Below are 24,896 nucleotides of genomic sequence, written 5' to 3' on the forward strand. Positions count from 1 at the left end.
CAGGTATTTTATTCACCCACATCCACAGTACATCTACGGAAAACAACTGTTCCCAAATGTTTCTCTCTCTGGGGTATTTTAAGTCTGTCTGTTGGGCAGACTGAGCAGTGGAGGCACAGATCTCTCAAGCAACCCGTTTCCGGTCGGGAACATAAACAGGCCACAGCGAAACGAGAACACCCTGCCCGTCTCGGCCCAGTACGGCACCATCGAAGAATCTCGAGCACCGCGAGTTCTACCGCTGCGTTTGATACCTGACGATCACACCACACAGGGCACCCTCTGCGGAGACCAAGACCCCAGGACCTTCTTAGGTGCTGCTTCTGCATCGCCCTACACCCGTCCTGCTGCCTACTCTGGGTTTTCCTCGCAGACGTCCCCGTCAGTGATCCCCGCCCCCCGCCCGAGGGCGTGCAAAGCTGTTTCTGAGAGAGCATCAGCAGGCCAGCAGCAAGCACACAGCGTGGGTTGGAATGGATGCGTTCTAGGGCCGGCGCGGCTCAGGAAGGGCACCCTGGGCTCTCGCATCCCTCTCCTCGTGACTGGAAGAGTCGAGGAGCGCCTGGTCACAGCTGGAAGTAGCGGGCACCGCGCCCCAACTTCTGCAAAATGAACTCAAACAATCGTTAAATGTTTCCCCGTCCGGAACACCGTCGGAGGAGCAGTGGCCATCGGGCTGAGAGAGGCGGCCCAGGAAGCACCGAGGGAAGACGGAATGCGGACGGACAGGGGTGGAACTCTAACGGAGAGCAGAGGTTCCTGCCGGTGAGGGCAGGAAGCCTCGCGAGATCTAGGGGTCCGGATCTCGCTGCGTTGCCTAGCGACACGAGGACGCTGGCGGGCCCCCTGGAGAAGCCCGCGGCAGCCCTGAGTCTCACCATGGGGGAAGAAGGCGGCGGCCGCAGCTGTGGGGTCCCTAGGGACCTGAAGAGGCTGAAGCAGCAGGCGATGGCGTACTACCAGGAGAACGACGTGCCGCGCAGGCTGGAAGAGCTGCTCAACACCACCTTCTACCTCCAGCCTGCAGACGTCTACGGGCACCTGGTAGGGACCTGCGCCGAGCGCCCTCCCCCGCCCCGGCCCACGCTGCGGCAGCGCACTGCGTCTGCGCTTGAGGTCGCGCCTGCGCGCTGTGGGAAGGGAGGGTACCACTCAGCCGGGCGCCTAGCGACGGCGCGGAGAGGATGCGGGCGGATACGGGTGGGGATGCTGGAGGGCCGCGGGGGAACCGGGGGGACCGCCGAGGGTGCCCGGAGGAAGCGAAGCTTGAGGCTCTGTGGCCCGGGAGCCTGGCGCGGGTCTGTACTATCCGAGGAGCCTGCCTGCCTGCCTTTTGTTTTCTAAAGCACACACCTGACGCCCGCCGAAGTGGGCAGGGACCCAGGTTGGACCGCGGAATGAACGCCGCCGGGGCTGTGACTTGGCCGCAGCCCAGCCCGGGGTCTCGTTCCACCGGCTTCCCCTGCCTCCAGATTGCTCGGATTCCAAGCCTGACCGCCTGCGTTTGCAAACCTTACACCCTGCTTTGGCTAGGTCCCCAACTTCACCGGCCTACGCTGCCCACGTGACTAGACTAAGTGTCCTTGAGTTCTCCCAGGGCCAGGGCTGCCCTTCTGTTACCTGTTGGTTGATGAGCTACTGCTGTGTGTCAGAGTTGCCTTGGGGGAAGAAGGTACTTGGGGTACCACTCTTTGCTAGCGCACTCTCTAGAAACTCTACCAAGGTTAAAACGAAGCAAGAAACCACTTCCCCTTCTCTAACGGATTTAAGTGATTTACCCCAGGGGATACTTTGCACTATCTGTGGAATGGGTGACTGAAGGCTTAATAGGGGTTTCAGTCGCCACCCTCTCCTGCTAAGGGAGCTGTTGCCTGGTCTCAATTTTAAAAGGACACCCAGCCCGGGCTCCGGGTACTTGGCGTTTTCTCCTAGTCTGTGAGGCCTTGGGGCACTTGTTGGCGCAGCTCCCTGGGAACTCGCACACCTTAGTTAGGGACCGCCCTAGTTTGCTTTCTGTTGCTCTTCTACACCCTTCTGACCCAAAGCAACTTAGGGAGGAAAGGGTTTCCTTGGGTTAGGTTTCTGTGCTACAGTCCACCACTGAGGCAGAGCCTCGGGCAGAAGCCACGGAGAAGTGCTGCTTACTGGTTTGCTCCCGCGGCTGGCTCAGCCTGCTTCTTAATCCTCCCTGGTCAACCCGCCTAGGGGTGGCGCCACCCATAGTGGGCTGAGCCCTCAGACATCCGTCTTGGATCCCTTCCAAATGACTTCTCTGCCACTTAAAGGAATTGTGATTACTAAGACTCCCAAGAGGATGCTTGGAGTTAGGCAGCACTGCATCGGCTGACGAAGGGCGTGACTGTCATTGTCCTTTGCTGTCACTGGGGAAAAGGCAGGTGCCTGCCTGGGGGTGGGATGAAAAAAACACCCCCCTCCAGATTTCTTAAATCTGAATGCATCACAGTGTTGTAGAGACCAGTGGCTTCCATAACCTTGGAAGACATATCAGGGAGTTAGTTGACTTGCCACAGAAAGGCCTGCTAAAGAGTGACGGCAGGCCTGTGGGGTGAGGTGGTCTGTGTATTCCTGATGAGTGGTAAGAATCCGACACTTGGCCCCTCGTGCCAAGACTCAGCATGGCTGGGGTGTGGGGCTAACCAGATCCAGGTAGGACACGTGGGAGAGCTTTTTGTAGGATGTGCCTGGCCTTGTAGAGTCAATGTGATTCACTACTTTTTGTTTCTGTGCATTCATTAAAGGCAAACTACTTTTCTAAGCTTGCGAAGCCGCCCTCCATCTGCAGAGTCGTGGGGAAAATCGTGCTGGATGGGCTGGGCTTTCCCACGCTGCAGGTGGACATCTCTTGCACGGTTCAGAACTTCCCCAAGGTACGAGGCGCATGGACTCTGTCCCTTAGTATGCCCTGCCCGGCTTTGTACATTAGCAAGAATCATCTAAATTGCAGAAACAATGTTTTGAAATTCAGTATTTATGACATGTATACATGCACACTGCTGTTTAGTCATAGGTATTGATAAAAGCTTGACTCAGGCAATCAGCAATGCTGCGTGCATGGCTTTGGTCAAAGACATGATGTGCCGACCAGAAAACAATCCCGGGGGAGAAAGGAGATGAGACAAAAACACCTTTAATATTACGTGTTTGAGATATGTAGAGTAACAATTTAAGTAAAGAAAAGTGTTTAGATAATTCTGAAGGCTGGGTATGATGGCATACTCCTGTAACTTCAGCACTCTGAAGATGGAGGCCAGGAGGGTCAGTACCTCAAGGCTTTCTTCTGTTATCCATAGTGAGTTCAAGGCCAGCCTGGACTACATGAGACTGTAGCTCAGGAAAACAAAAGTTTTTAAAAGTTTAAATTTATTAAAAAATTAAATTCAAAAATTGAAAAGAATTTAACAGTTTAATTCATGTTGTTAACTACTTGTTACAAATAAAATTGTCACAGTCTCTGAGAGGAGAATAATTCTGAGTAAATCTGTAGCTAATTTTCTGGAGAAGTAGTAATAGGGAAAGCTCTATGTGGGAATTTTTTTTTACCAGTGTTTTAACAAGAGAGTAATTTGAAGTGTTTCATGAAGTCAACTTTCTTCAGTGTTTCAACAGATATGCAAACATAGTGGGGAAATGTGTATTGTTCCCTCCTGAGGTTGGAGATAAATTTCCACTAATGTGAATTGCTAGCTCAAGTCAACTCTCTGTCTTCCGGGAGAGGGGGAAAGTGTGGGACGTTTGTGTCTTTGCCAGTACATCTGCTCCGTGGTGACGCCTGTGCACTTTGAAGTCCTGGAGAACGCTTTGCCAGACGTGGTGGACGCAGAGGAGATGGAGAGGGCGCTGGCCGTGAGCACAGCTCTGCAGTGGGTCAATGAATCTTTCACAGAGGAGCTGTGGGGTCTGGTCCCCTCCAACCAGGAAGAGGTGGACCACAGGCTCAGGTACAGCTTCACAGCTGCCAGGTGTAAATGCCGTGCGTGCTCTTTCAGCTGCGTGGCCCTCGGAGCAGCACTTCTTAGACGTCCCATTTTCCCCAAGGCACTTAACATTGCACACATGAGCAGGAGCTAGTAAAGGCCAGGGCTCAGCACAGCTCTCCTCCTTAGTCTCCCTGTATTCTGAGACAAGGATTCTGCCTTAAGCTGGAGCTCTCTGGTTCAGCTGGGCTGGCCAGCGAGCCCCTTTGTCTCTGCCTGCGCAGTGCTAAGGTTACAGGCGTGCACCACCGTGCCTGGCCTTCCACGTGGGTGCTGGAAGCTGACCTTGGGCTCTGCATGCGTGCACGGCCAACCCTGGCTATCCTATCTCCCCAACCCTGGAGCTTTCTATCCATAGACATGAAATCGTTATACAGGTCAAACATTACTAAGAACAATCACTCTTTGGTATATAGTTCTACGGTTCATTAAAGACTAAAGCAGATTTACACACTGAGATGGATGTGTTTTTTTACATTTAGAATTGAATCTTGCTGAATACTTGATACTGCAAGACACAGACAACCTTTAACTTTTTCAGAGTTGATCGACGTTTTCACTTATACATTCATTTTGTGTGCATGAGGGTGTGTGTGTGTGTGGGACTGTGCACCACGTGCTGCAGCAGCTCTTGCGGAGGTCAGAAGACACCTTGCCGGAGTGAGTTCTTTCCTCCCTCCATGCTGAGTTCCAGGCTGACACTCAGGCTGTCAGGCTTGGAGACAGGCTTTGCCTGCGGGGCCACGCTGCCATCCCCAGGGTCCATCGACATTTGCCTTTAAGATAGTCACAGCAGAGGGGGCTGCTCTGCAGAAGTGCACAGAATACTCGGTTCAAACACCAGAGTCCTGTTTGTAGCAGTATCAGAAATTGTTGGAAATTCTGTCCTAATCATAAACCAAAATTCATTTAACTACATTTTTTTTTACCTTTAAAATCTTTTAAAGATTTACTTATTTCCGTTTATGTGTATGAGCTTTCTGCCTGCATGTATGTGTGTGTGCATATATGTGTGTGTGCTGCGTGTGTGTCTGGTGCTAAAGGAACCCGAAAAGGGCATAGGCTCTCCTGGGGTTGGAGCTCCCTGATGCTGCTATGGTTCCTATGTGTGGTGACCCCAACCACAGAATTATTTTCAGTGCTACGTCATAACTGTCACTTTGCTGCTGTTACGGATCACGCCTGTGTGTTCCAGCAGTCGCACGTGACCTCTGTGAAAGTGCTGTCCGACCCTCTGCGGTCTTCACGAGAGCGGCACCCTCTCTCAGCTGCTGGATCGCCTCCTCAGCCCCCTCAGCTGGCAACTTTTTATTAAACTCAAGTCAACAACTCAAGCAGCAATTTAAAAAATCAAACGTTCTAACAGTGCAACCCAGAGACACTAATTCACCATTTATCTGCTGGGGAAGATGATAGAGGTTTTTGTTTTACCTAATTAAACCATGATGTGAGGTCCTGAGGGCCGCGCGTCTCTTCTATACAGAGCTCCCTCAACTCATCAAAGAACTTTGTCAGGGTAAAGATTGGTTCATGGGTCCAGAGACTCCTTTCCCCAATGTGAGGCCATCTCTGAGCTCTTCAGACCTGTCCCCAGGGACACGGTGGCCGTTGCTTTCATTTTGCCCTCCAGCTAAAACCAAGTCTTAGACTGTTAGGCCAGATTACACTTTTTTTTTCCTTTTTTAACAGATTACACTTTTTTAACTCTTAAAATCGAGAGCCAAGTAGGGCTGAGGAAGTGTCCTTCACTGCCACGCTAAGTACAGGGGTCAGAACCACCTCTCTGTGCAGGTGTAAGCCTCCACCCCCAGACAGGCAACGGCAGCTGCAGCCTCTCACGTTTAATCACTCAGCCATGAGCAAAGCCATGTTTTTTTTGCCCCAGAGTTGGATAATGAACTTGGGGCAGCCGGCCATTGAAAAGCATTTTTTTTTTTTTTTGGTCTTCTTGAATTAAGTGAGACATCCTTACTTTGGATTTTTTGGTCACAGCTTCTGCTTTATTGCATCCTTTTTCTCCTGGACTTTCCCCCTTAAACCTCCTGTCTGGACTGATTCATGTTCTTCTGTTTCTGGATCCTTTTTTCCCCTTTATCTTAATCTCTTTTTCCTCCATAGAGGGAGAGAATGATGGAAATGGAGACAGGGAGAGGGAGAAAATGAGGGAAGGAGGGAGAGAGATAGACAGAGAGAGAGGGAGAGAGGAAAAGAAGCAGAAGGAGAGGGAGAGAGAGATGGGGAGAGAGAAGGATGGTTGGAGGGAGAAAGAACTTTTGAAAAGGATGAGAAAGGATGTGGGTGCAGTATTTTCAAATTCTTTCTCTTTTATTTCTTTTTTAATTTAATTTTTATTTTCATTAATTACAGTTTATTCACTTTGTATCCCACCTATAGCTCCCTCTCTCATCCCTTCACAATCCCTCCCACCCTTCCTCTTCTCCACCCATGCCCCTTCCCCAGTGCACTGATAGGGGAGGTCCTCCTCCCCTTCCATCTGACCCTAGCCTATCAGGTCTCTTCAAAACTGCCTGCATTGTCTTCCTCTGTGGCCTGATCTGGCTGCTCTCCCCTGGGGGGGGGGGGGGGAGGAGGTGATCAAAGAGCAGGCCAATCAGTTCATGTCAGGACAGTCCCATTACTAGGGAAGCCACTTGGACACTGAGCTGCCATGGGCTACATCTGTGCAGGGATCCTAGGTTATCTTCATGCATGGTCCTTGGTTGGAGTATCAGTCTCAGAAAACACCTCTGTGTTCAGATTTTTTGCTTTTGTTGCTCTCCTTGTGGAGCTCCTGTCCCCTCCAGGTATTTCTATCTCCCCCTTCTTTCCCAAGATTCCCTGCGCTCTGCCCAAAGTTTGGTTATGAGTCTCAGCATCTGCTCTGATAGCCACAGGGTAGTCTTTCAGAGGCCCTCTGTGGTAGGCTCCTGTCCTGTTCCCTGTTTTCTCCCTCTTCTGTCTTTGTCTTTGTCATCCTCTTTGTCTTTCTGAGTGAGGATTGAGCATCTTACCCAAAGTCCTCCTTCTAGATTAGCTTCTTTAGGTTTACAGATTTTAGTATGTTTATCCTAATGTTTATCCATTAGACATTATATGTCTAATGTCCACTTATAAGTGAGTATATGACGTGTGTATCTTTCTGCTTCTGGGATACCTCACTCAGGATGACCTTTTGTAGTTCCCACCATTTGCCTGAAAATTTCATGATTTCCTTGTTTTCAATTGCTGAGTAGTATTCCATTGTGTAAATGTATCATAATTTCTGTATCCATTCCTCAGCTGAGGGGCATCTGGGTTGTTTCCAGCTTCTGGCTATTATGAATAAAGCTGCTATGAATGTGGCTGAGCAAATGTCCTTGTTGTATACTTGAGCCTCTTTTGGATATATGCCTAGGAGTGGTATAGCTGGATCTTGAGATAGCACTATTCCTAATTGTCTGAGAAAGTGCCAGATTGATTTCCAAAGGCTATACAAGTTTACATTCCCACCAGCAATGGAGAAGGGTCCCCTTTCTCCACATCCTCTCCAGCATGTGTTGTCACTTGAGTTCTTGATCTTAGCCATTCTGATAGGTATAAGGTGAAATCTCAGGGTCATTTTGATTTGCATTTAGTTGATGACTAAGGACATTGAGCATTTCTTTAAGTGTTTCTCTGCCATTTGATATTCCTCTATTGAGAATTCTCTGTTTAGCTCTATACCCCATTTTTAAATTGGATTACTTGATTTGCTGCTATTTAACTTCTTGAGTTTTTTATATAGTCAGGATACTAGCCCTCTGTTACATATAGGGTTGGTGAAGATCCTTTCCCAATCCGCAGACTGTCATTTTGTTCTGACGACAGTGTTCTTTGTCTTACAGAAACTTTTCAGTTTCATGGGGTCCCATTTATTGTTGATCTTAGAGCCTGAGCTGTTGGTGTTCTGTTCAGGAAGTTGTCTCCTGTGCCAATGAGATCAAGGCTCTTCCCCACTTTTTCTTGTAACAGGTTTAGTGTGTCTGCCTTTATGTTAATCTTTGATCCACTTGGACTTTAGTTTTGTCCTGGTCCAGCCTCACAGCCTACACCTGTCTGGTCCCAAATGGTTCTGCAGAACCCAGACAGTGACCGACACAACTGCTCCTCTCAGCCTCCCTGGGTCCCCTAACAATGACACCCCAAAGTCAGCAGGAAATAGCCAGAGAGAACAACGCCCACTTACCCAGCACCCAGCGACCCAATAATAAGACAGGATGGTGGGAATGAAGGGACTCTGAGCCTCTCTGTCTCCTGTCTGTCCCTTATCCCTGCCGTCTGTCTCTCTGGGGCAAATAAATCTCTGTGCTGAGAATTTGCTCATTGGCATCCAGAGCTAATGGCAATCTTATTGATTAGATTAACTAACAGAATTATTAATAAGTGTAATATAAATCTCTTCTGACTCCCATAGAATGTCTTTATGGTTTGTTTTTTTTTATTTTTATGTTTTTGGAGGCTGTTATTGTTTTATTTGATAGGGAGAGGTCATAAAATGTTGTGAGGTTGTGTCTGTTGGGACTTTCCCCAATGTTTTTTAATTTTTTAATTTTTAATCATGCTTATATCACATCACACGCACGCACCTGCCTCTCATCTAAAGGAAAAGGGAACTTGTTGGGTTGTCACCCACCATCAGGCACCTCACAGCCACCTGTAAGCTCAGATTCTGGGGAGTTCAGACACCTCCGGCCTTCAGGGGGACCTGCACACCCACAGGGCGCACATGGGTGCGCAAAAGAAATCCCCTGACAAGGGAAACGGAAAAGATATCTTTACAGCACTGTTTTCACTACGGCTTCTTGAATGGTTTGGCTTCTGAATGTCATTGATATAAAAAGGAAATCCAGTCACCGTAATCATATTATGTCTTCAACTTTTATTTTGAGAGTATAAAAAGTAACTTAAATGATGAGCAACTCAAAAGCACCGCTTTTCATGAAAAATGAATTTGATTCTTGAAAAAAAAAGTTTTAACACCACCATTTACTTTTATTAACCATGGAAATTAAAGGTAATTTGTTCTTTATTAGCATAAAAATCCTATTATTGAAACATATCAGGGTTAGCTATGAAACATGACAGTGCATTGTAAAGCCCTGTGTTTCCTGCCTTCAGGGTCTTCTTTGAAAATAAAGTACAAGAAGATAAAAAGAGAAAAGAACTGGAGAGGAGTCAAGAGGAGCCTGTGCAAGCACCCCAAACTGTAATTCCACCCCCCCCTCCTCCACCTCCCTCTAAGAAAAAGGGGCAGAAGTCAGGTGAGTGGGTCACTGCTTCCTGACACCTTTGGTTGCACAGACAAGAGGAGGAAAGTGCCTGGGCTCTTTTCACAGGTGAACACTTCCTGAATAAAATGCATTTGACGGTGTCAGTGGGGAGGGGCAGAAGGAGATGGGGGAGGGCAGAATTTGCACCTCCTTGAAAGTTTCCGTGGGGCAATCAAAAAAGCCATCTCATAATAAGAAGTCTGCTTTGACAGAAGCAAGTTTTGTTGGTGTCTCTACCTGTTAATCCTGAGACTCACAAGGAGAAAAGGTCAAATCCGCGACTGTCCAGGTAAAGGAAGCTGTGCACCCAGGACTCACCGTCTAAGCTGGGGTCCGGGAGAGCAGCCCCTGCTGGCCTCTGAAAGGGCCTTTTACAGCAGAGACAAGGTGTTAAAGGGGCAAGAGAGTCAGCTGTTACACACTGTTAAAAGAGACAGGAAACGGAAGGGACAGCACGTATGTACACATGACTGGGATGGCTGAAAATCATGTTTGCAGTTTACATCAGATCTAAGAAACAGGAACTTTTTGTTTTGGTTTTTTTTGAGACAGGGTTTCTCTGTGTGGCCTTGGCTGTCCTGAACTCACTTTGTAGACCAGGCTGGCCTCAAACTCAGAGCTCTCTGCCTCCTGAGTGCTGGGATTACAGGTGTGCACCACTGCGCCCAGCCAATAACTCATTCTTAATTCCAAATATAAACCTTAACTTGCAAGGAACTAACACAAGACAACCAGGAACTTATTGTTTTGACTGCAAGCAGAAACCTTAACCTGCAAGGTATGTTTGTCCTGTTTTGGTCTCACATATCAACTAACATTTGTTTTATAACCCTTTGCTTCAGTGTGTCCTCCGCTCCACATTCTCAGCACTCCTAAGGGCCCCTCTGGTTTGTAGTACTAGAACTGGCCCTAGCAGCGTGAACATTTTTTTATCTACTGAATCAGAGCATGCTCTGAAGGACTCGTTGCCAGGAGCTAAGATGACCCTAAGCACATCTGGACACCCAGTTAAAACATGGATTTCAGTAGACAAGAAAACACGGGCCAGGAGAGAACTGAGGCCATGGAGACAAGATCCTTTATCTCCTGGTTTGTGCTGCTGAGGTTCAGAGGGGAACAGAAGTGAACAAAGGAAAAGGGTTGTGTAAGCGCAGCCAGATGGTGCCATGGACACTTTTGAGCTGTACCTAGGGTCCACCAATGAATGTCCATTTACCGTTGCTTTTGGCTTACAGAACTGAGAGCTTAAGGGGAGAGAAAGCTGGAGACAGGGTTCGCCCAGCACCAAGCTGTGCTGGGTGTGCATGCACCTCACCCGAGCTGAGGTCCCCGTGGGGAAGGACGGGAGGCTGGAGGCTTAGGAGGGGTCGCTGGTGTGCACTGACAGGCCGCCCATGAACCGGAAGTGAGCACGGTGAGGAGTCTGGGTAGACTGTTGGGCTTGGGGCTTTATCAGAAACCCCGGGTTCCTTTCGTGGGAATGTGGGGGTGGCAGCATGTGTCACATGTGACTGTGGACCAAGTTTATGGTGAGTGGTTTAAAAATCATTAGGCAGAATCCATGGCCAAGGGTGACTGTGTCCTGCTAAGCATGTAAATCCCTGGAGCCTCTGTGCTGGGCTGCGTGTGATCTCAGTGTTAAGATGTGGTTTTATTCTAGTGAGACTTCTAGGAAAGATCCTTCTGTGCTTTCCCTGCAGGACGGAAGGATAGTAATTTGGAGAAGCCTATCGTCCCTCCAGAGCCCCCTGAACTGGTGCTCCCTGGTAGCATGGCCATAGGAGCTGTGTCACTAGCAGTTGCCAAAGCCAGTGCCAGCCTGGGCAACATTCCTCTGTACCTCAGCATCGCACTACTGAAGCACGGTCAGGTGAGCACTGCGTCCCAGTGTGGAGCTGGTGTGCCCCTGGGCTACATCTTCATTCTCCCCTGCTTTCCTGGCCTTCAGGAGCAGCGACCGACACTCACCATGCCTCTGCTGATGGGATCTGTACTCAGCTGCGGGAAGTCATCGCCCGGGAAGCTGAATCTCCTGAAGGAAGTGCTGTGTATCCCCAGTCCGGGACTAACAACCAAACAGGTCCCTGCTAGCAGCTAAGGCGCACCCTACCCACAATCCTCTCCATTATGAATTTTAGCGTAGATCAGGGAAGACGGTCCCGTTCGTCACTTCCAGCAATCACACGGTCTTATTTGTGTGGAAAAGCCAGCATCTGGGAGTTCCAAGAGCACTTTTTCTTACTGGCTGTAGCAGGCAGAAACTGTGTAGCCCAGGCCAGCAGGCAGCCCAGACCCATCAGGTGCTTGCTGTACACGCGTGATGCCTTCAGTGCCCCGAGGGTCGGTATGCCCCTTGGAGTCCCCTGTCAACCAGGTGTACGTGTCTCTGCTCAAGGTTCACAGTATGGGGAATGCTTTCAGAAAGCAGAGGGACCCCCCTCCTGCAGAAGGGAAATTATCCCAAGTCCGTGGAAGTAAGCTTTATAAGAGCTTCACTCACTTTGTGAAGAGTCCCCTTTAAACAAAACCATCAGTACCTCACAATTTACAGATTTCAGGTGACTAGAGTTTCTGTGTGACACTGGCTGCCAGGTTCTGCCACACTCAGACCCACTACAAGACTCCTCTGAGTTACCGTGTGCTGTGAGGGCCCAGGCCCTCCACACGCCTTCATCATCCTCACGTGCCCTACCATCACAGCAGCCTCCTCCTCTTCTGCCCTTTAAAGGCCTTATTTTATGTGTGTGGGTTGTGTCTGTGCGCTGAGTATGCAGTGCCTGAGGTGGCCAGAAGAGGGTGCTGGAGTCCCTGGAACTGGAATTACATTCTGATGTGGATGCTGGGAACTGCACCTGTGTCCCCTAGGACACCAAGCGCTCTTTCAGACCAGCCCTCCCTCCACCCCAGCTCTATTTCTCATGTGACTAAAGAAGTTAGCCAGTTTTCCCAGTGAAGATACCAAGGCAGAGCCTGCCACTCACACTCAGCCCAGCAGGGGGCACCACACCAGCCACTGGCTCTGCTCAGGGGGAAGTCCGTGAATAGCATAAGGGAGCTCGGGCAATCAGGCATGAGCTTCATATTTAACCCCGGACTGTGACTGTACATCGTGGCTGTTCTTCTTACAGGGTATAGAGCTGCTTCTGGAAATCCAGAAACAAGTCAGCAGAGCTATGGACGTGGTAGGTAGAGGGCTCATGGCAGTTACTGAACAACAGCTCGCAGGTCATTCTGGGATTTGATCAGCATTGCTGCTATTGCTGTGGACATGTGTTCCTTTGCTTTGGGCGCCCCATCCAAACCAAGGTGTCCTAGTTTGCTTTCCTGTTGCTACAGTAAACGCCATGACAAGAACAGGGAGGAGGTTTACTCAGCTTCCATGTCCAGGAAGGAATCAGCCCACCACTGAGGGAAGCCAGGGCAGAACCTCAGACAGGGACCTGGAGTAGGAACTGTGGGGTGGGCAGGAGAGGAAGGGATGCCTCTGCGTAGGTGGCTGGATACCAGGAAGGACAAGGATGAAGAAAATGAGGCTCACAGGTAGGAGGGGACTAGCTGTCCCAACAGGGGGTGCAAAAGGCACATTACAAAAGGCTTTAGGGAAGCAGCCTAGGGAGGGCACCCCCACTGGAGGCTGGGTCCTTGCATATCAATTGTCAGTTAAGGGAACGCCCCTGGAGGTGGGGGCGCACACCTGGGAGCCCAGCATTCTGGAGTCAGGCAGTGGCATCTGTGAGTTTGAGGCCAGCCTGGATAGGGAGCAAGTTCCAGGACAGCCAGGGCTACACAGTGAAACCCTGAGAGAGAGACAGAGACAAAGAGACAGAGAGAGAGCCTCACAGACATGGCCACAGACCAGTCTAATCTAGGCTGTTGTTCAGTTGAGGGTCCTCCTCTGAGGCAACTGGGTGTGAGTTAGGGTATCAGCTAAAGCTGCCTATGTCCACGGGCACACATTGTTCCTCGGCAGGGGAACTACCTTCCAAGGACATAGTGAAAGTCCCATTTTGGTTTCTGAGACAACTGTCTCTTTGCTGAGGTCATCCTTTAGGATTTACAGAGTATTTCATGACATTAGGCTCTCTCTAAAGGTCAATTCCAGCTTGATTTTACTGAGAATACTGGGCCTGTGAGAGCAAATCCCACAGCAGCAAGTAGTAGTTCCAAAGAGCAAGAGAGGATTTGGTGCCCTCCCGCACACACCAGGAGTTCCTGATGTGACCTGTGCTTTGACCAGAGTGTGCAAGGGAGTGAGGGAGAGGAGGGGGCGAACCAGAGGTGCGCTTGAGCTTGAGACACTGGGGCTTTAAGAACAGCGTTGCTGGACTGGTCCGTGTGTGTGCATTTGTGGCCCACTTGGTCCACCTGTGATGGGGGTGAAATGCCCACAGCTCAGCTTGCTGCCCCAGGGACGTCTAAAAACACTAAGTAGCATATTTTCCTTTATCGCCCATAGATCCTACCTCCAAAACCAGAGACCAAAAAAGGGCACGATGGCAAAAGAGGTCAGGTAGGCGCATGCTGCCCACCTCTGCTGTGGACAGCAGGGTTTTGCTTCTCTCCTCCTCCATGTTTTCTGCCAACACCAGGATCAAACGGGAAGAGCTGGGACGGAGCTGGGGCCTCAGTCTCCCCAGGGAGCCATCACCAGCTGAAGTCTTTAGGGCACAAGCCTTTAGCACTAGCAGGACTGTGTTTGACCCTACAGGAGAAAGACCTGGGACAGAGATTGTCTTTATAAATAACGTGGCATAGGGCCGTCTAGATAGTCACTGTGTCACTAGCAGAGGGAGAGAGAAAACTTTCTCCAAGAGAGAGTCGGGTCACTTTGTTCTCTGACCTCGAACTCATGGAGGTCAGAAAACAGCTCAGAGGAGGTGGCTCCGTCCTTCCACCGTGTAGCACTTGGGTGCCAGGCTTGGCGGTGTGTGCCACATTACCGCTAGCACGAATTTAAAGAAGTGTAACAGTGATGCTCACGCAGAGGAAAACAACATGGGAAAGCAGGGTTTGGGGACGAGGACTAACTGAGAGCTCTGTGGTTGCTTACAGGGATAGCCTGGTGGCTGTGGCTCTGGTGAGCCCAGCATACAGGGCCAGAGCCAGTCAGGTAGAGCAGAGGTGGGCCCTGAAGAAAGATGCCAGGTGGACAGTGTTGGGGAACCACAGGCGCAGACCAGGGATGGGTGAGGGTGAGTGCAGGAGGCACCGAATGTGGAAAGTGGAGGTCTTTGGAGACCCGTGTTCAGTCTCTCAGAGGGGCTCCAGGGATCTTACATGCTTCGGATGACTTACATCATTTTCCTTTGATTTTGCAGCCACCAATCACTGGCAAGATGTCTCACCTAGGCTGTTTAACCATCAACTATGACACCATAGAGCAGCCACTGCTGCTGCTTAGCGGAATCTGCTCAAACTTGGGACTGGAGTTGGGCGTGAGCCTGCACGTGGCCATCAACTGTGCTGGGCATGAGCTGATGGACTATGTGAGTTTCCCTCCAGAACAGCCACGTGTGTGCAGGACATGATTGTTTTTTGTTGTTTTGTTTTTTTGGTTTTTCAAGACAGGGTTTCTCTGGGTAGCCTTGGTTGTCCTGGACTCGCTTTGTAGACCAGCCTGGCCTCAAACACAGAGATCCACCTGTCTTTGTAATCTGTGGGATTTCAGGCGTGTGCCACTGTGACTGGCTTCAGGACATGATTTTTAAATTAGAATTTACCTGGATATTTTCTGAATGGTTGCCATCATGTGCATAAATAAACATGACCTTGAGAAGGCCAAATCAGGTAATATTAGAAAATAGTGTACTATTACTTTCTTAAAGTAACGTTAAAATATCATGATTATATAGAAAAATTCTGCAATCAAAATGGACACATAAAGATTTTTAAAAGTGAAAAAAATATAAAATCCTATCATTATGGGCTTCTTAGGAACCTGTTTAAATTGTATGATTTATCATGTAACCATGAAAGCTGTTGGGGAATAATTTGACAGTCTGGTATGCTTTATGAGTATAAATCATTTGGTTGAAAATGCTGAAAAGTCTCAAGCATGGAGACCCATACCTGAGGGTTTCACACACACACACACTAGGTGAGCATGACACCATTGAGCATGTTTACTTCACTAAACATGCCATTGTCCCCAGCCTGGGCCATCACCTGGCAATCATTTTAGCTGCATAAAGAAATACTTTATTAGGAGATGGGACCTGCCCCCCTCCACCCCCCAACGCCCCCCCCCGCCCCCCGGCACAGCGCTCACTATTGCTCCACCTGGGAATCCACTTCAAGAAATTCAAGAAATCTCGGCAGTTTCCTATTCTACATACTTGCACATACCTCCCGTTTTCAGAGGTGCCAATGCTGAGTCTCAGTTTTATAAAATGCCTGTCATATTCAGGCACACTGTGCCAACTTGGTAATTAATGTCGGGCTCAGGAGACAGGGCAAATAGGATTTCACTGAACTGTGATTGTATCACTACAAAGAAAATTTTTGAACAGTATAGAAGAACCCTAAGTTTTGGCTGATTTCTAGAAGTTATTTTACTTTCTAAAGAAACTAAGCACATAAAGAGATGTTTAAAGTAATTTCCTATTCTTCATGTAATGATTGGTTCCTAAGCAGACCATTAAGAAAAATAATTGCATGTTTTCATCAGCAACATGTACCCAGGACTATGAATATACTGGCTGCTAGTGCTAACTAGAAGGGGTATTTATTGCGTATACTCAGTAAAATGTATTAGCTTGATATCAGATAATTCTTACAATAATGCTGGTTCAGTCATTAGCATTTCTTCTCTGACAAGATAGGATTTTTAAGCTTCTCATTTCAGATGCTAAAACTTCTGCTTTTTAATTTGAAAAAGGTAGAAAATCCACTTAACTGTAGACTTGTTAAGACCCTGCTTAGTTCCAGTCTGGCTGTTTGCTGGAGCAGCAGGCAGGCACTGGGAAGCAGACTGTCCCCCTCCCCCCTCCCATCAGCATCCTTGGTGCCACCCATCACAAACTTGGAAGCTGCTTTGTCTTCCAGGATGGAGCTGGATCCTTCCCCACCACTTACTCTCACACTTTCTGCCAGGAGTCTTTGCAGGAACCAGACACATAGGCTTGCACCAGAACCCTCCCCTTCAGGGCAGTGTGTGGCTCTCCCTGCAAGTGATTGGCTACTTGGGAAAGGGACACCTTCCCGGGATTCTCATGTGGATACTAGCATGCAGAAGCTCTGCCCTGAATTCAGGTTAATATGTTCACAGAAGGGGAGGCACGAGGGTTGCTCCCTGCCGGCTGACCAATGGTGGGTTCTACAGTGGCGGGCTGTGTGGCTGTTTACATCTCTGTGTCACTGTCCACCTGCCCTGGTGTTGGGGGCCTGCACTACCTCATCAGAAACCTCCATAGCAAGCCATTCTCCTCCCACTCTGTGCCCGAGGGGTTCTGTGCAGACATCTGTGGGCGGAGTTGTCAGGGGGCATCAGGAGCAACATCGACTTGACTTACCCAGGTTCAAAACCACTTGAAGCTTAAAATGCAGTGCATAGATTGTGCAGCAGAGTGCACCTTGAAGAGAACTGGCTCACAGCACCTGGTGTGCAGCGGCTGGGCCTGGTGGCGTCTTCTGAGGACACACGCCTTCTCCTCACTGCCTTGCTTATCTCTCCAGAACAAAGGCAAGTACGAAGTGATGGTTGGCTCATACAAGAGCGCAGCGGAGATGCTGGAACTGTATTTGGATCTGCTCAACAAGTACCCGTACGTCATCGCCCTGATGGATCCCTTCAGGAAGGAGGTGAGCCCAACCTTTTCTGTCTTACAACATATTTCACATGTGGTAAAGCATGCAGTCTCACCTTCCCTATTTTATAACAAAGCAGAATAAGGACCCTATTCTTCGGGACCTGTTATTGGGAATGTGCTGTAATTTGGGCTGTGGCCGGGCTACTCTGTTTTGGCCTTTATGAAAAGGCGCTTACTAAGCAAATGAATAGCCGCAACACAATTACCCAGGAGCGTGCCTGTCTGTGCCATGAAGTCAGCCATTCGACAGCCCTCTAGGAGTACCTGAGTATTCACTAGCAGCCTGACTGATGGGAGCTGGCCCTGCTGTGCCAGCCAGGGCTTCGATAGCTTAATCATATATCATTTTCATGTGCTCATAGGAACAGGACTTTTATGAAGCCAGCTATTTCTCAGCCCTTTAAGGCCAGTTACCACGTCTGCCTAAAAGTAACAGCTATAGCTTTAGAAGGCTTGAGATCCTGAGGCTTTGCTGCATATTCAAATGAGTGCATCTATTAAGTGTCCTCTAAAGGCCACGTCCGAAATTGGAGCTCTTGGTCTTAGGACTCTGAGGACCATCTATATAGATATTCTCTCTGAGGCAACTAACTAGATTCCGGACAACAGGAAAGCTAGATCTGATCCAGCTGCTTCCCATCAACCCTTCCCCGGCCTCGGGGCCTTGTGACGACCACCTAAGACTGACCACGGCTCTGTCAAGGTGACAGGACCCACCCACACAGTCAGCAGATATGGGATGGCTTGAGATCTGGTCCAGTGGCCAGCAGAGCTCATGTTCGCCTAGGTGTATGCATGCACACAGGCACACACGCGCACACACACGCGCACACACATGCACACACAGTATTTCATGTCATACAGTGACCATCACTGATACAATAGAGATGGCCAAGGCTCTAACAAAGCCCTTTCCAGGTTTTTGTTTGTTTGTTTCCTAACTGAGGAACCTTCTAGCCAGCCAGCATTTACCCGCACTGGGGACAAATCAGGGGATAGTGATGGCTGGGCTCACAGGACTCCCACTCAATGTGGGCTAACACTCAGGCACTGATGCTTTTGGGTTTTGGTTTTTGTTTTTCTCCCCCAGGATCTTAAGGCTCAAATCAAATTACTTAAACTTCTCCCCACGAAGCTTCTAGAAGCTTCTAGTTTGTCTGAAAGTGGCATAGGGTCTCCAGGGCACGGATGTCAAGGAAAACATTTCAGTGTTTCAGAGTGAGTGTGCAACCTGTGTGTGTGCTGCTGGCCTGCTACTCTGCATTGCGGTGACCAGCCCCGCCTGTTCCCAGGACTCGGAGCAGTGGGACGCCCTGTACTCTGCTGCCACCTCCAGGTGCTACCTGATCACGGGCTCTGCTTCCAGAAGTGTGTCCAAAGTCCTAGAGGACAGGAACGTCACCCCCAGATCCCACGGGCTGATCATAAAGCACACAAACCAGACCACCATGATGGACTTGGTGGAGATAGTGCGTCTTCTTGACAGTGAGTGAGCCATTGATCCGAGCCCCATGATGGCTGGCTTATGTAAGGAGCCCAGCCCACACAGTCTGCCTACCTTGGTAAAAAGCCAGGATTAAATCTTGGAAGCAAAGGAAGTCCAGCCATTTGTGGGGGTGAGTGCAGCTCAGTGCCTGAAAGGCCCAGGGAAACAGCTTGTTATCCACAAAGCCCCACCATGGAGCAGAAGGGTAGGCAGATTGTGAGCCTGCCTCACCTGCTCGAGAACTTACTCAGCATCCGTGTTTGCTCATAGGTATGAGGGCCTGAGTTTAATTCCCAGAATCCATGTGAAAAGCCAAGTGCACGCATTATCCCGGGTGATGGAGTGATGGGAAGTGAGGATGGGAGGATCCTGGGCTGCTCAGTGATTTTCTAATGTGAGAACCTGCCTCCATAGATAGATGGATGATAGATTGATAGACAGACAGATGATAGACAGATAGATCAATTGATCGATCGATAGATAGGTCGAGTGGGGTGCTTCCTGAGGATCAAGACCTGAGTGTGCCCTCTGGCCTCCAAATGCATGTATGTATGTGCGCTCACCCAAATGCACACGTGTGCGTGTTTGTCCACACATGCATGCGCACCGCGTGGACACAGTTTAATGACAGGGCTGCTCTTCCCCATGCGGGCTGGGGAACGGCCCGCCCTGTGAGGGAGCTGCTCTGTCTCAACAGTTGAGCAAATTTTGGGAAGATCCCACTCAGGGGCAGCAGCTTTGCTGTCAGCAGAGACCTGGGGAGGGAGGGAGGCCCATTCCTAACCTGCATTTTGGCAAAGCCGCCTGGTGTCAGCAAGCATCCGGGCGCAGGCTGGTGCAGGATCCCACAACTGGAGCAGATGCTAAGTCAGAGCCAAGGGGTCACTGCGATGGATTTGGGGGACCAGGGGAGAGCTGCCACGTCATCCTTAGGGAGAACCTTCACAACAGAAGTCGTACACATCACCCTCTCCATTCTGAGAAACTGCTGCGGCCCAGAGAGGTCAGGTCTCCTGGCCCTCAGTCGCCTGGCCTGCTCATACCCGCTCATTTTCAGTTCCATGTTTGAAGGTCCAGCCACGCACTCTGACTTGCTGTTCTCCGACTTGCAGTCAGTCCTCCTCACCTCAGATGAACTGCATGTGGTGTTCACACTGTCCCTGCCCCGCCTAATGATGCGACTCTGAGCTTTCCTCACAGCCGCCTGTTCCCTCCATGTGCTGATGTGTATGGAGACGGTGCAGCCACAGGCCGACACCCCCAGTGCAGTGTAAATGCAGGGAGTTGTAGCTGTCCTGCACACTTATGCACAGTTCTGACCAGGGTACCACCATCAGGAGTATAAGCTAGACATAAGGCCAGTCTCAGACAGAAGCAGGGTTCAGAGCTGGCCTGGGGGCTGGGGCTGGTGCCAGCGAGCACAACTGGGATGCTTCCTGCCTGGCCTGCTCTCCCAGGCTGGCTGCTCACTGGCTCCGGCCTGGAAAACACAAACACTGTCACTATAGAACTCTGCCTGTGTAGACCCTGGCAAGCCTCAAGGGGGTTGAGACCCCCAAATGTACAAATACCAGCAACTCTGAGTTACCCAGAAAAACGTTGCTGTGAGTCCATTTCTCCAGGAGAAGGTGGGACGGTCGCTGTGCCCGGTGCGGGCCCCACACCTGATGCCCTTGTAGCTCGTCCGTCACATCAGACAGCAACAAGCTGAATGTTCGCTGTAGCTGTGCTCCTGAAAAGGCGATCTGCCCCGAGTGTCCTCTCCTGGCCTTTTAGTAGTGAGGACGCTGTACACTGTAATCTTACACGTAATGGCATGCACCTCTGTGGTTTTGCATGCACATTCTCGTGAGTGTAGGAGCACATGTTTCTGTGGGGGTCAGAGGTCAGCCTTGGGCACTGGGCCTCTCCTGCTGCCCTATCTGACACATCTTTTGTGACAGACCCACTGCAGAGGCCGGGCTGGCTATTCTGAGAGCTGCAGGGTGGCCCTGTCTCCTCTCCCTGTGGAAGCTCTGGGGTCACAGGTGTCATCGCATGCAGGGGGCCTGGGGGTTCAAGCGAGGCCTCAAGCCTCTGCAGCATCCCCTGCCCCCGATTTTAAAAGCACATATGGTACTGAAAAAGAGCTAAGCAGATAAAGCCAGAGGAATAAGATTGCGTGCTCGCGTGCTCAGCTGCCCGTGCCCAGCAGCGCCCAGCTCCGAGCAGGCCCTGGTGGGCCGCACATGACTGACAGGAGCCGCTCCCACAGGTAAGAAGCATCTCGCTGTCTTTGGAAGCACGGATGCAGAGGCCTCTGATGACAGCCTTGTCGATTTGGTAAGTGCAGAGCGACGGTCAACTGCAGAATTGCCAAAACACCGCTTTTATGATGAATTGGTATTTCAGGGAAATGCAGTCTTTGGTGGAGAAAGTCGAGTAACCTTTTATGAAATAGACTTGCTTCCTCCCAGACAGCTCCCTTTTGCAAAGTACTAATCTTTGAACTTTTTAAAAGAGGCAAAATTGAAGTCCAGGGAAAATGCCGGGCACAATCAAATGACTGGGGTGTACACTTGCAATCTTCCCTCCTAAAACGGGGTGCGAAAGGCCAGGCCGTGCTCCCATGAAACCGGTGCCTGATGGAGGCTGAGCCACGCCATCTGCCTGCCTTCGGGCTCAGCCGCCAGCAGGCCACTTTACTTCCCTAGAGGCGAAGAGAAGCCCCCTCAGCTCCCTCAGCAGTTCCCGTTCTCATTAAAGGTCCGCTCCAAACAGAAATGCTCCCGTTTAAAGTACGCTTTCCCCCACTGCAGGCTGTTGGACTCGGTGCCCGGTTTATCAAGTTGGGGGGTCTCTCTCGGGGTGAACGGGTGACCAAATACAACCGCCTTCTCGCCATAGAGGAAGAGCTCATCCAGAGCGGAACTTGGGGTACGTGCTGCTTTCTTGCTTTGTTTTCACTTAGCCCTGAACAAGGGAACAAAGATGGGAAGGGAGGGAATGAAGTCCCTCGGCAGGAGGGCGGGACAATCCGAAGGCTAGAAATCAGCGCTGACAAGAGCAGGGTGGCACTTGCCACAATGTCCATTGTTGGCTTAATGGATTATCTGTTTACCTGAATGCAAGGCTCTCGCCACCTTCTCCCTGATGGATGGACTGCCTGGAGCTGCTCAATAGAATTAATTGATTGGAGTCTCCAAGCCTGTCTTTTGTTAGGGCCCAAATTATACTTAGGGTTTCTCTGCACAGCCCCTGGACGTTAAAGACAGATGTGCTCCTTCTGGAAGTAACTTGGTTTACTTCAAACAGCCTGGCAGTGTGCCGCTTGCAACGTGTCACCACAGAGAGGCTAAAGCCCCGAAGAGAGGAGCCCACAGCTTATGCAGCTCAAACTTTGTAAATCTACGTGGGAGCTTCTTATGTGCCCACTGAAGAGAAGCTTACTAAATACTCACCTTTACTTTTCAAAATTACCCATTGGCCCAAAGGTGACCTTTACAAGCAGGGAGATAAGAAGAGACTAATAAAATTGTGATTAAAAAAAAAAAAAAAGGTGTCATAAGGCTACACAGAGAAAAGCTATCAGAACAACAACAAAAAGCGTCATGTTTAACTAAAAATGGAGACTTCAAATACACCGTAAGATTCCAGAGAAATAAAGGTGTAATTAGAAGATGGTTTCAGAGTTGTGTAAAGGCAGTCCAGAGTTAGGCTGTGTTGTTTACTGTATGATGCAATGGCTTGTCCGTGCCCCTTCCCCGCAGGCCAAATCATATTGTTCTAAATATTATCTCATCTTTTGTCATTCTGACTTCAAAGACCTCTCTGACTTCCAGTTTCCAAGAAAGTCAGCTGCTTTGGAACAGCCAAAAGAACCCTGGGAGGCCAGAGAGAGCCACCCCTTATTAGGTGCTAGCCCAGTGCATCTGGCATTCTGGAATGGATTAAGCTATTAGTGAAAATTTCTCTAAAGCTCCTAGATAAACACAAAGGGCACCCCAAATTAGCAAAACAAATAGCTCCACTCCTGCTCTTGAGGAGGCAATGTTGGCAAGATGTCAGCCATTGAATTATGGTCGTTATCATGCGTGGTTCTGCCTGCCTTTAGTACTGTATACCAGCTGCCCCCAAATGTCACAGAAGCTGTACCACAAGCAGAACGGGCCGGTGCCAGGCTCTTCTAGGAGATCTGGAACCTGTCTGGATGGGTCTAACAATCTTCAGCACCACTGGTCAAGATGGAAAACTTTACTTTGTTTTGTTTTGTTTTTAAATAGGTTTCAGAGGAGAACACACTTTTTCTTCCTTTCAAGAGGATGCTGAAAAGACAGCAGAGGCTACTGCTGCTGCTGAAGCTCTCGAGCCCCTGGACTCCATGTTTCCCACAGGGGTTACGAAGGAATAGTTAAAACATGAGCCTGGAGGGGCTGGGCCCTCAGGGCGTGGCCACACCACAAGTGTTGGCTGGCTGGTGAGAAGTGTGTCTGCAAGCTGGCACTACTGCTTTTTGTTCTTCCCATTTCACTGTCGGGTAAATGCATGTATCTGCTGGTCCTGCCGGGAGTTCTGGGGGCTTTGTCTTCTGCAATCCTGTAGGACAGTGGCTCCACTGTCTCCTCCTCAGGGTCCTGGCCTAACACCCACGCTCAGCCACGCACCGTGCCCCTCTAGAACCAAGACTGTTCCCCTGAGCAGCTCCCATTGCCACGGTGACTCTTTCTCCTGGACCTCTGTCCAACAACAGATGCTTTCGTAGCTGCCACGGAGCACCACGGGCTGCCCTCATCTGTAGCAACACCCTCTTTCACTTCCTACACGCACTGACCTTTCAACCATTCTTCCTCTTACGTCATTCTTATACTATCTTCTCTTTAGATCCCTTATGGAACAAAAATGGGTGCAATAAACACACTTGTGAATGAATACTCTTGCCGTCACTCGGTGCCCTCTTAGCCCACAGCATGAAGATGCATGTGGCTCAGAACGTGACACACCCTGCTCCTCTCCTGTGAGCCAGCACGTGGCTTTTAGCAGACAGTAAACACTCAAGCAGGGAGGAAAGGCGAGCCTGGCAGGACCAGGGGCCACCTGTGGGGCGCAGCGGAGAAGCCTGCAGCACAAGTATTTTGGTTGGGGCTTAGTCTGTTTGAAGAGAATGACCAAGGGAGACCCTCGCATGGGGAGCTGGTTAGTGTCACTCCAAGCCTGGGAAAATGTGTCACAGTCTGTGGGATCCACTGTCTCCCCAGACACTTCACAGCAAACAGTGGGGCAGAGGAACTTGAGCAGCAAATCCATTTTAAAGGCAGGACGGCTGAGACAAGGAAGTTCCCCTGGCCTTAGTGGTTTTCTTCTCATACAAGCGATGGGAGCATGTTTGGGGATGGGTTCAAGTTCTCATCAGTAAAACTAGAGCAAAAGAACTGACCAGATCAGCAGCTTGGGCAGCCCAGGGAGCTCTGCACACCAGCCTCAGTGAGGAGTGCGTTCACCAACGGCTGAGGGACGTCCTTAAAGGGCTTTGTTATTATTTGTGCATCCTCATATTCATGCTCTCTCCCTCCCTCCCCTCCCTTCCCCCCACCTTCCTTTGCTTATAGAACACATCATGTTACCTATAAGGACATGAGAGGAATTAATCATAGCCTACATTAAAAATGTCCGTGGGGTGGGAAAACCTGAGATGGAAATGAGGCCACTCATCCCAGGGCTGTGGAGCAGGCAAATGGCCCTCCGCCCTCCACCACTGCTCAGGGTGTTCTCTGCGGGAAGGGACTCAGCACAGTGGGCCAAAGCAGGGTGAGCGTGACACCAGCTGTCACTAGCCGGACAGGCAGCCTGGTCTGGAAATCATGTTTGCCCTCCCTCATGCAACAATCCTTTTACTGTTCATGACAGTGAGGAAGGAGTTGCCGGGCGGAGCTGTTGAGCTTCCCCACTCTCACTCAGACCACGCCCGTGTGGGTGCTGGCAGCCCCGGCGGCTCCCGGCAAGTGACACCCTGGAGCTGGAAAATGGCTAAGGACTATGATGGGAGTGAGTGTGGGACTTGCTACCATGCAAAGGTGCGAGCATGTTAGTGAAGTTCTCACTCTCCCAGAATGGAGGAGCTGCATCTTCCTCCGAGTGTCCCGAGGGTAAGGCTCTGTCAGAACTGCAGAGAGCTACAGTGGAGAGACCGCATCCATACCTTCCAAACAACAAACGTCCTGCTGGAGAAAGGAGAAACATGGCTCCCCCAGTCTAAGGCCACGAGAGCTGAGTGCACAGAGGCAGCCTTTCCGTGCACACCACCAGGACCTCACTTGAAGAGAACATGTTACCTGCTTTGACA

General features: G+C 50.1%; 2 protein-coding genes across 5 annotated transcripts in view; one reads left to right on the forward strand and one right to left on the reverse strand.

The window, feature by feature from the left end:
• Window positions 1-934, reverse strand: part of Hspa12a (heat shock protein family A (Hsp70) member 12A) — a 138,893-nt gene extending 137,959 nt beyond the window's left edge. Inside the window, exon 1 of the mRNA XM_055630043.1 lies at window positions 879-934. Coding sequence (XP_055486018.1) covers window positions 879-881 — 3 coding nt within the window. The 5' untranslated portion in view covers window positions 882-934. The remainder of the gene's footprint in view (window positions 1-878) is intronic.
• On the forward strand, window positions 1-23,479 carry Eno4 (enolase 4). Of its 4 annotated transcripts, none has more exons than XM_055630039.1 (14): window positions 1-1,044; window positions 2,760-2,888; window positions 3,769-3,959; window positions 9,132-9,274; window positions 10,984-11,153; window positions 11,232-11,363; window positions 12,412-12,465; window positions 13,740-13,793; window positions 14,602-14,769; window positions 16,958-17,083; window positions 18,384-18,576; window positions 20,832-20,899; window positions 21,376-21,493; window positions 22,840-23,479. In XM_055630039.1, the coding sequence occupies exons 1-14, from the start codon at window positions 631-633 to the stop codon at window positions 22,965-22,967; spliced, it is 2,088 nt and encodes a 695-aa protein (XP_055486014.1). In that variant the 5' UTR covers window positions 1-630; the 3' UTR covers window positions 22,968-23,479. The 4 variants fall into 4 exon arrangements, with proteins under 4 accessions (XP_055486014.1, XP_055486015.1, XP_055486016.1 ...); XM_055630042.1 differs by lacking the exon at window positions 1-1,044 and adding an exon at window positions 1,262-1,672; XM_055630040.1 differs by lacking the exon at window positions 12,412-12,465.
• Window positions 23,480-24,896: the final 1,417 nt, after the last annotated feature.

The sequence above is a fragment of the Psammomys obesus genome, unplaced genomic scaffold, assembly GCF_907164565.1.
Source record: "Psammomys obesus unplaced genomic scaffold, mPsaObe1.curated_primary_1811, whole genome shotgun sequence".
NCBI lineage: Eukaryota > Metazoa > Chordata > Mammalia > Rodentia > Muridae > Psammomys > Psammomys obesus.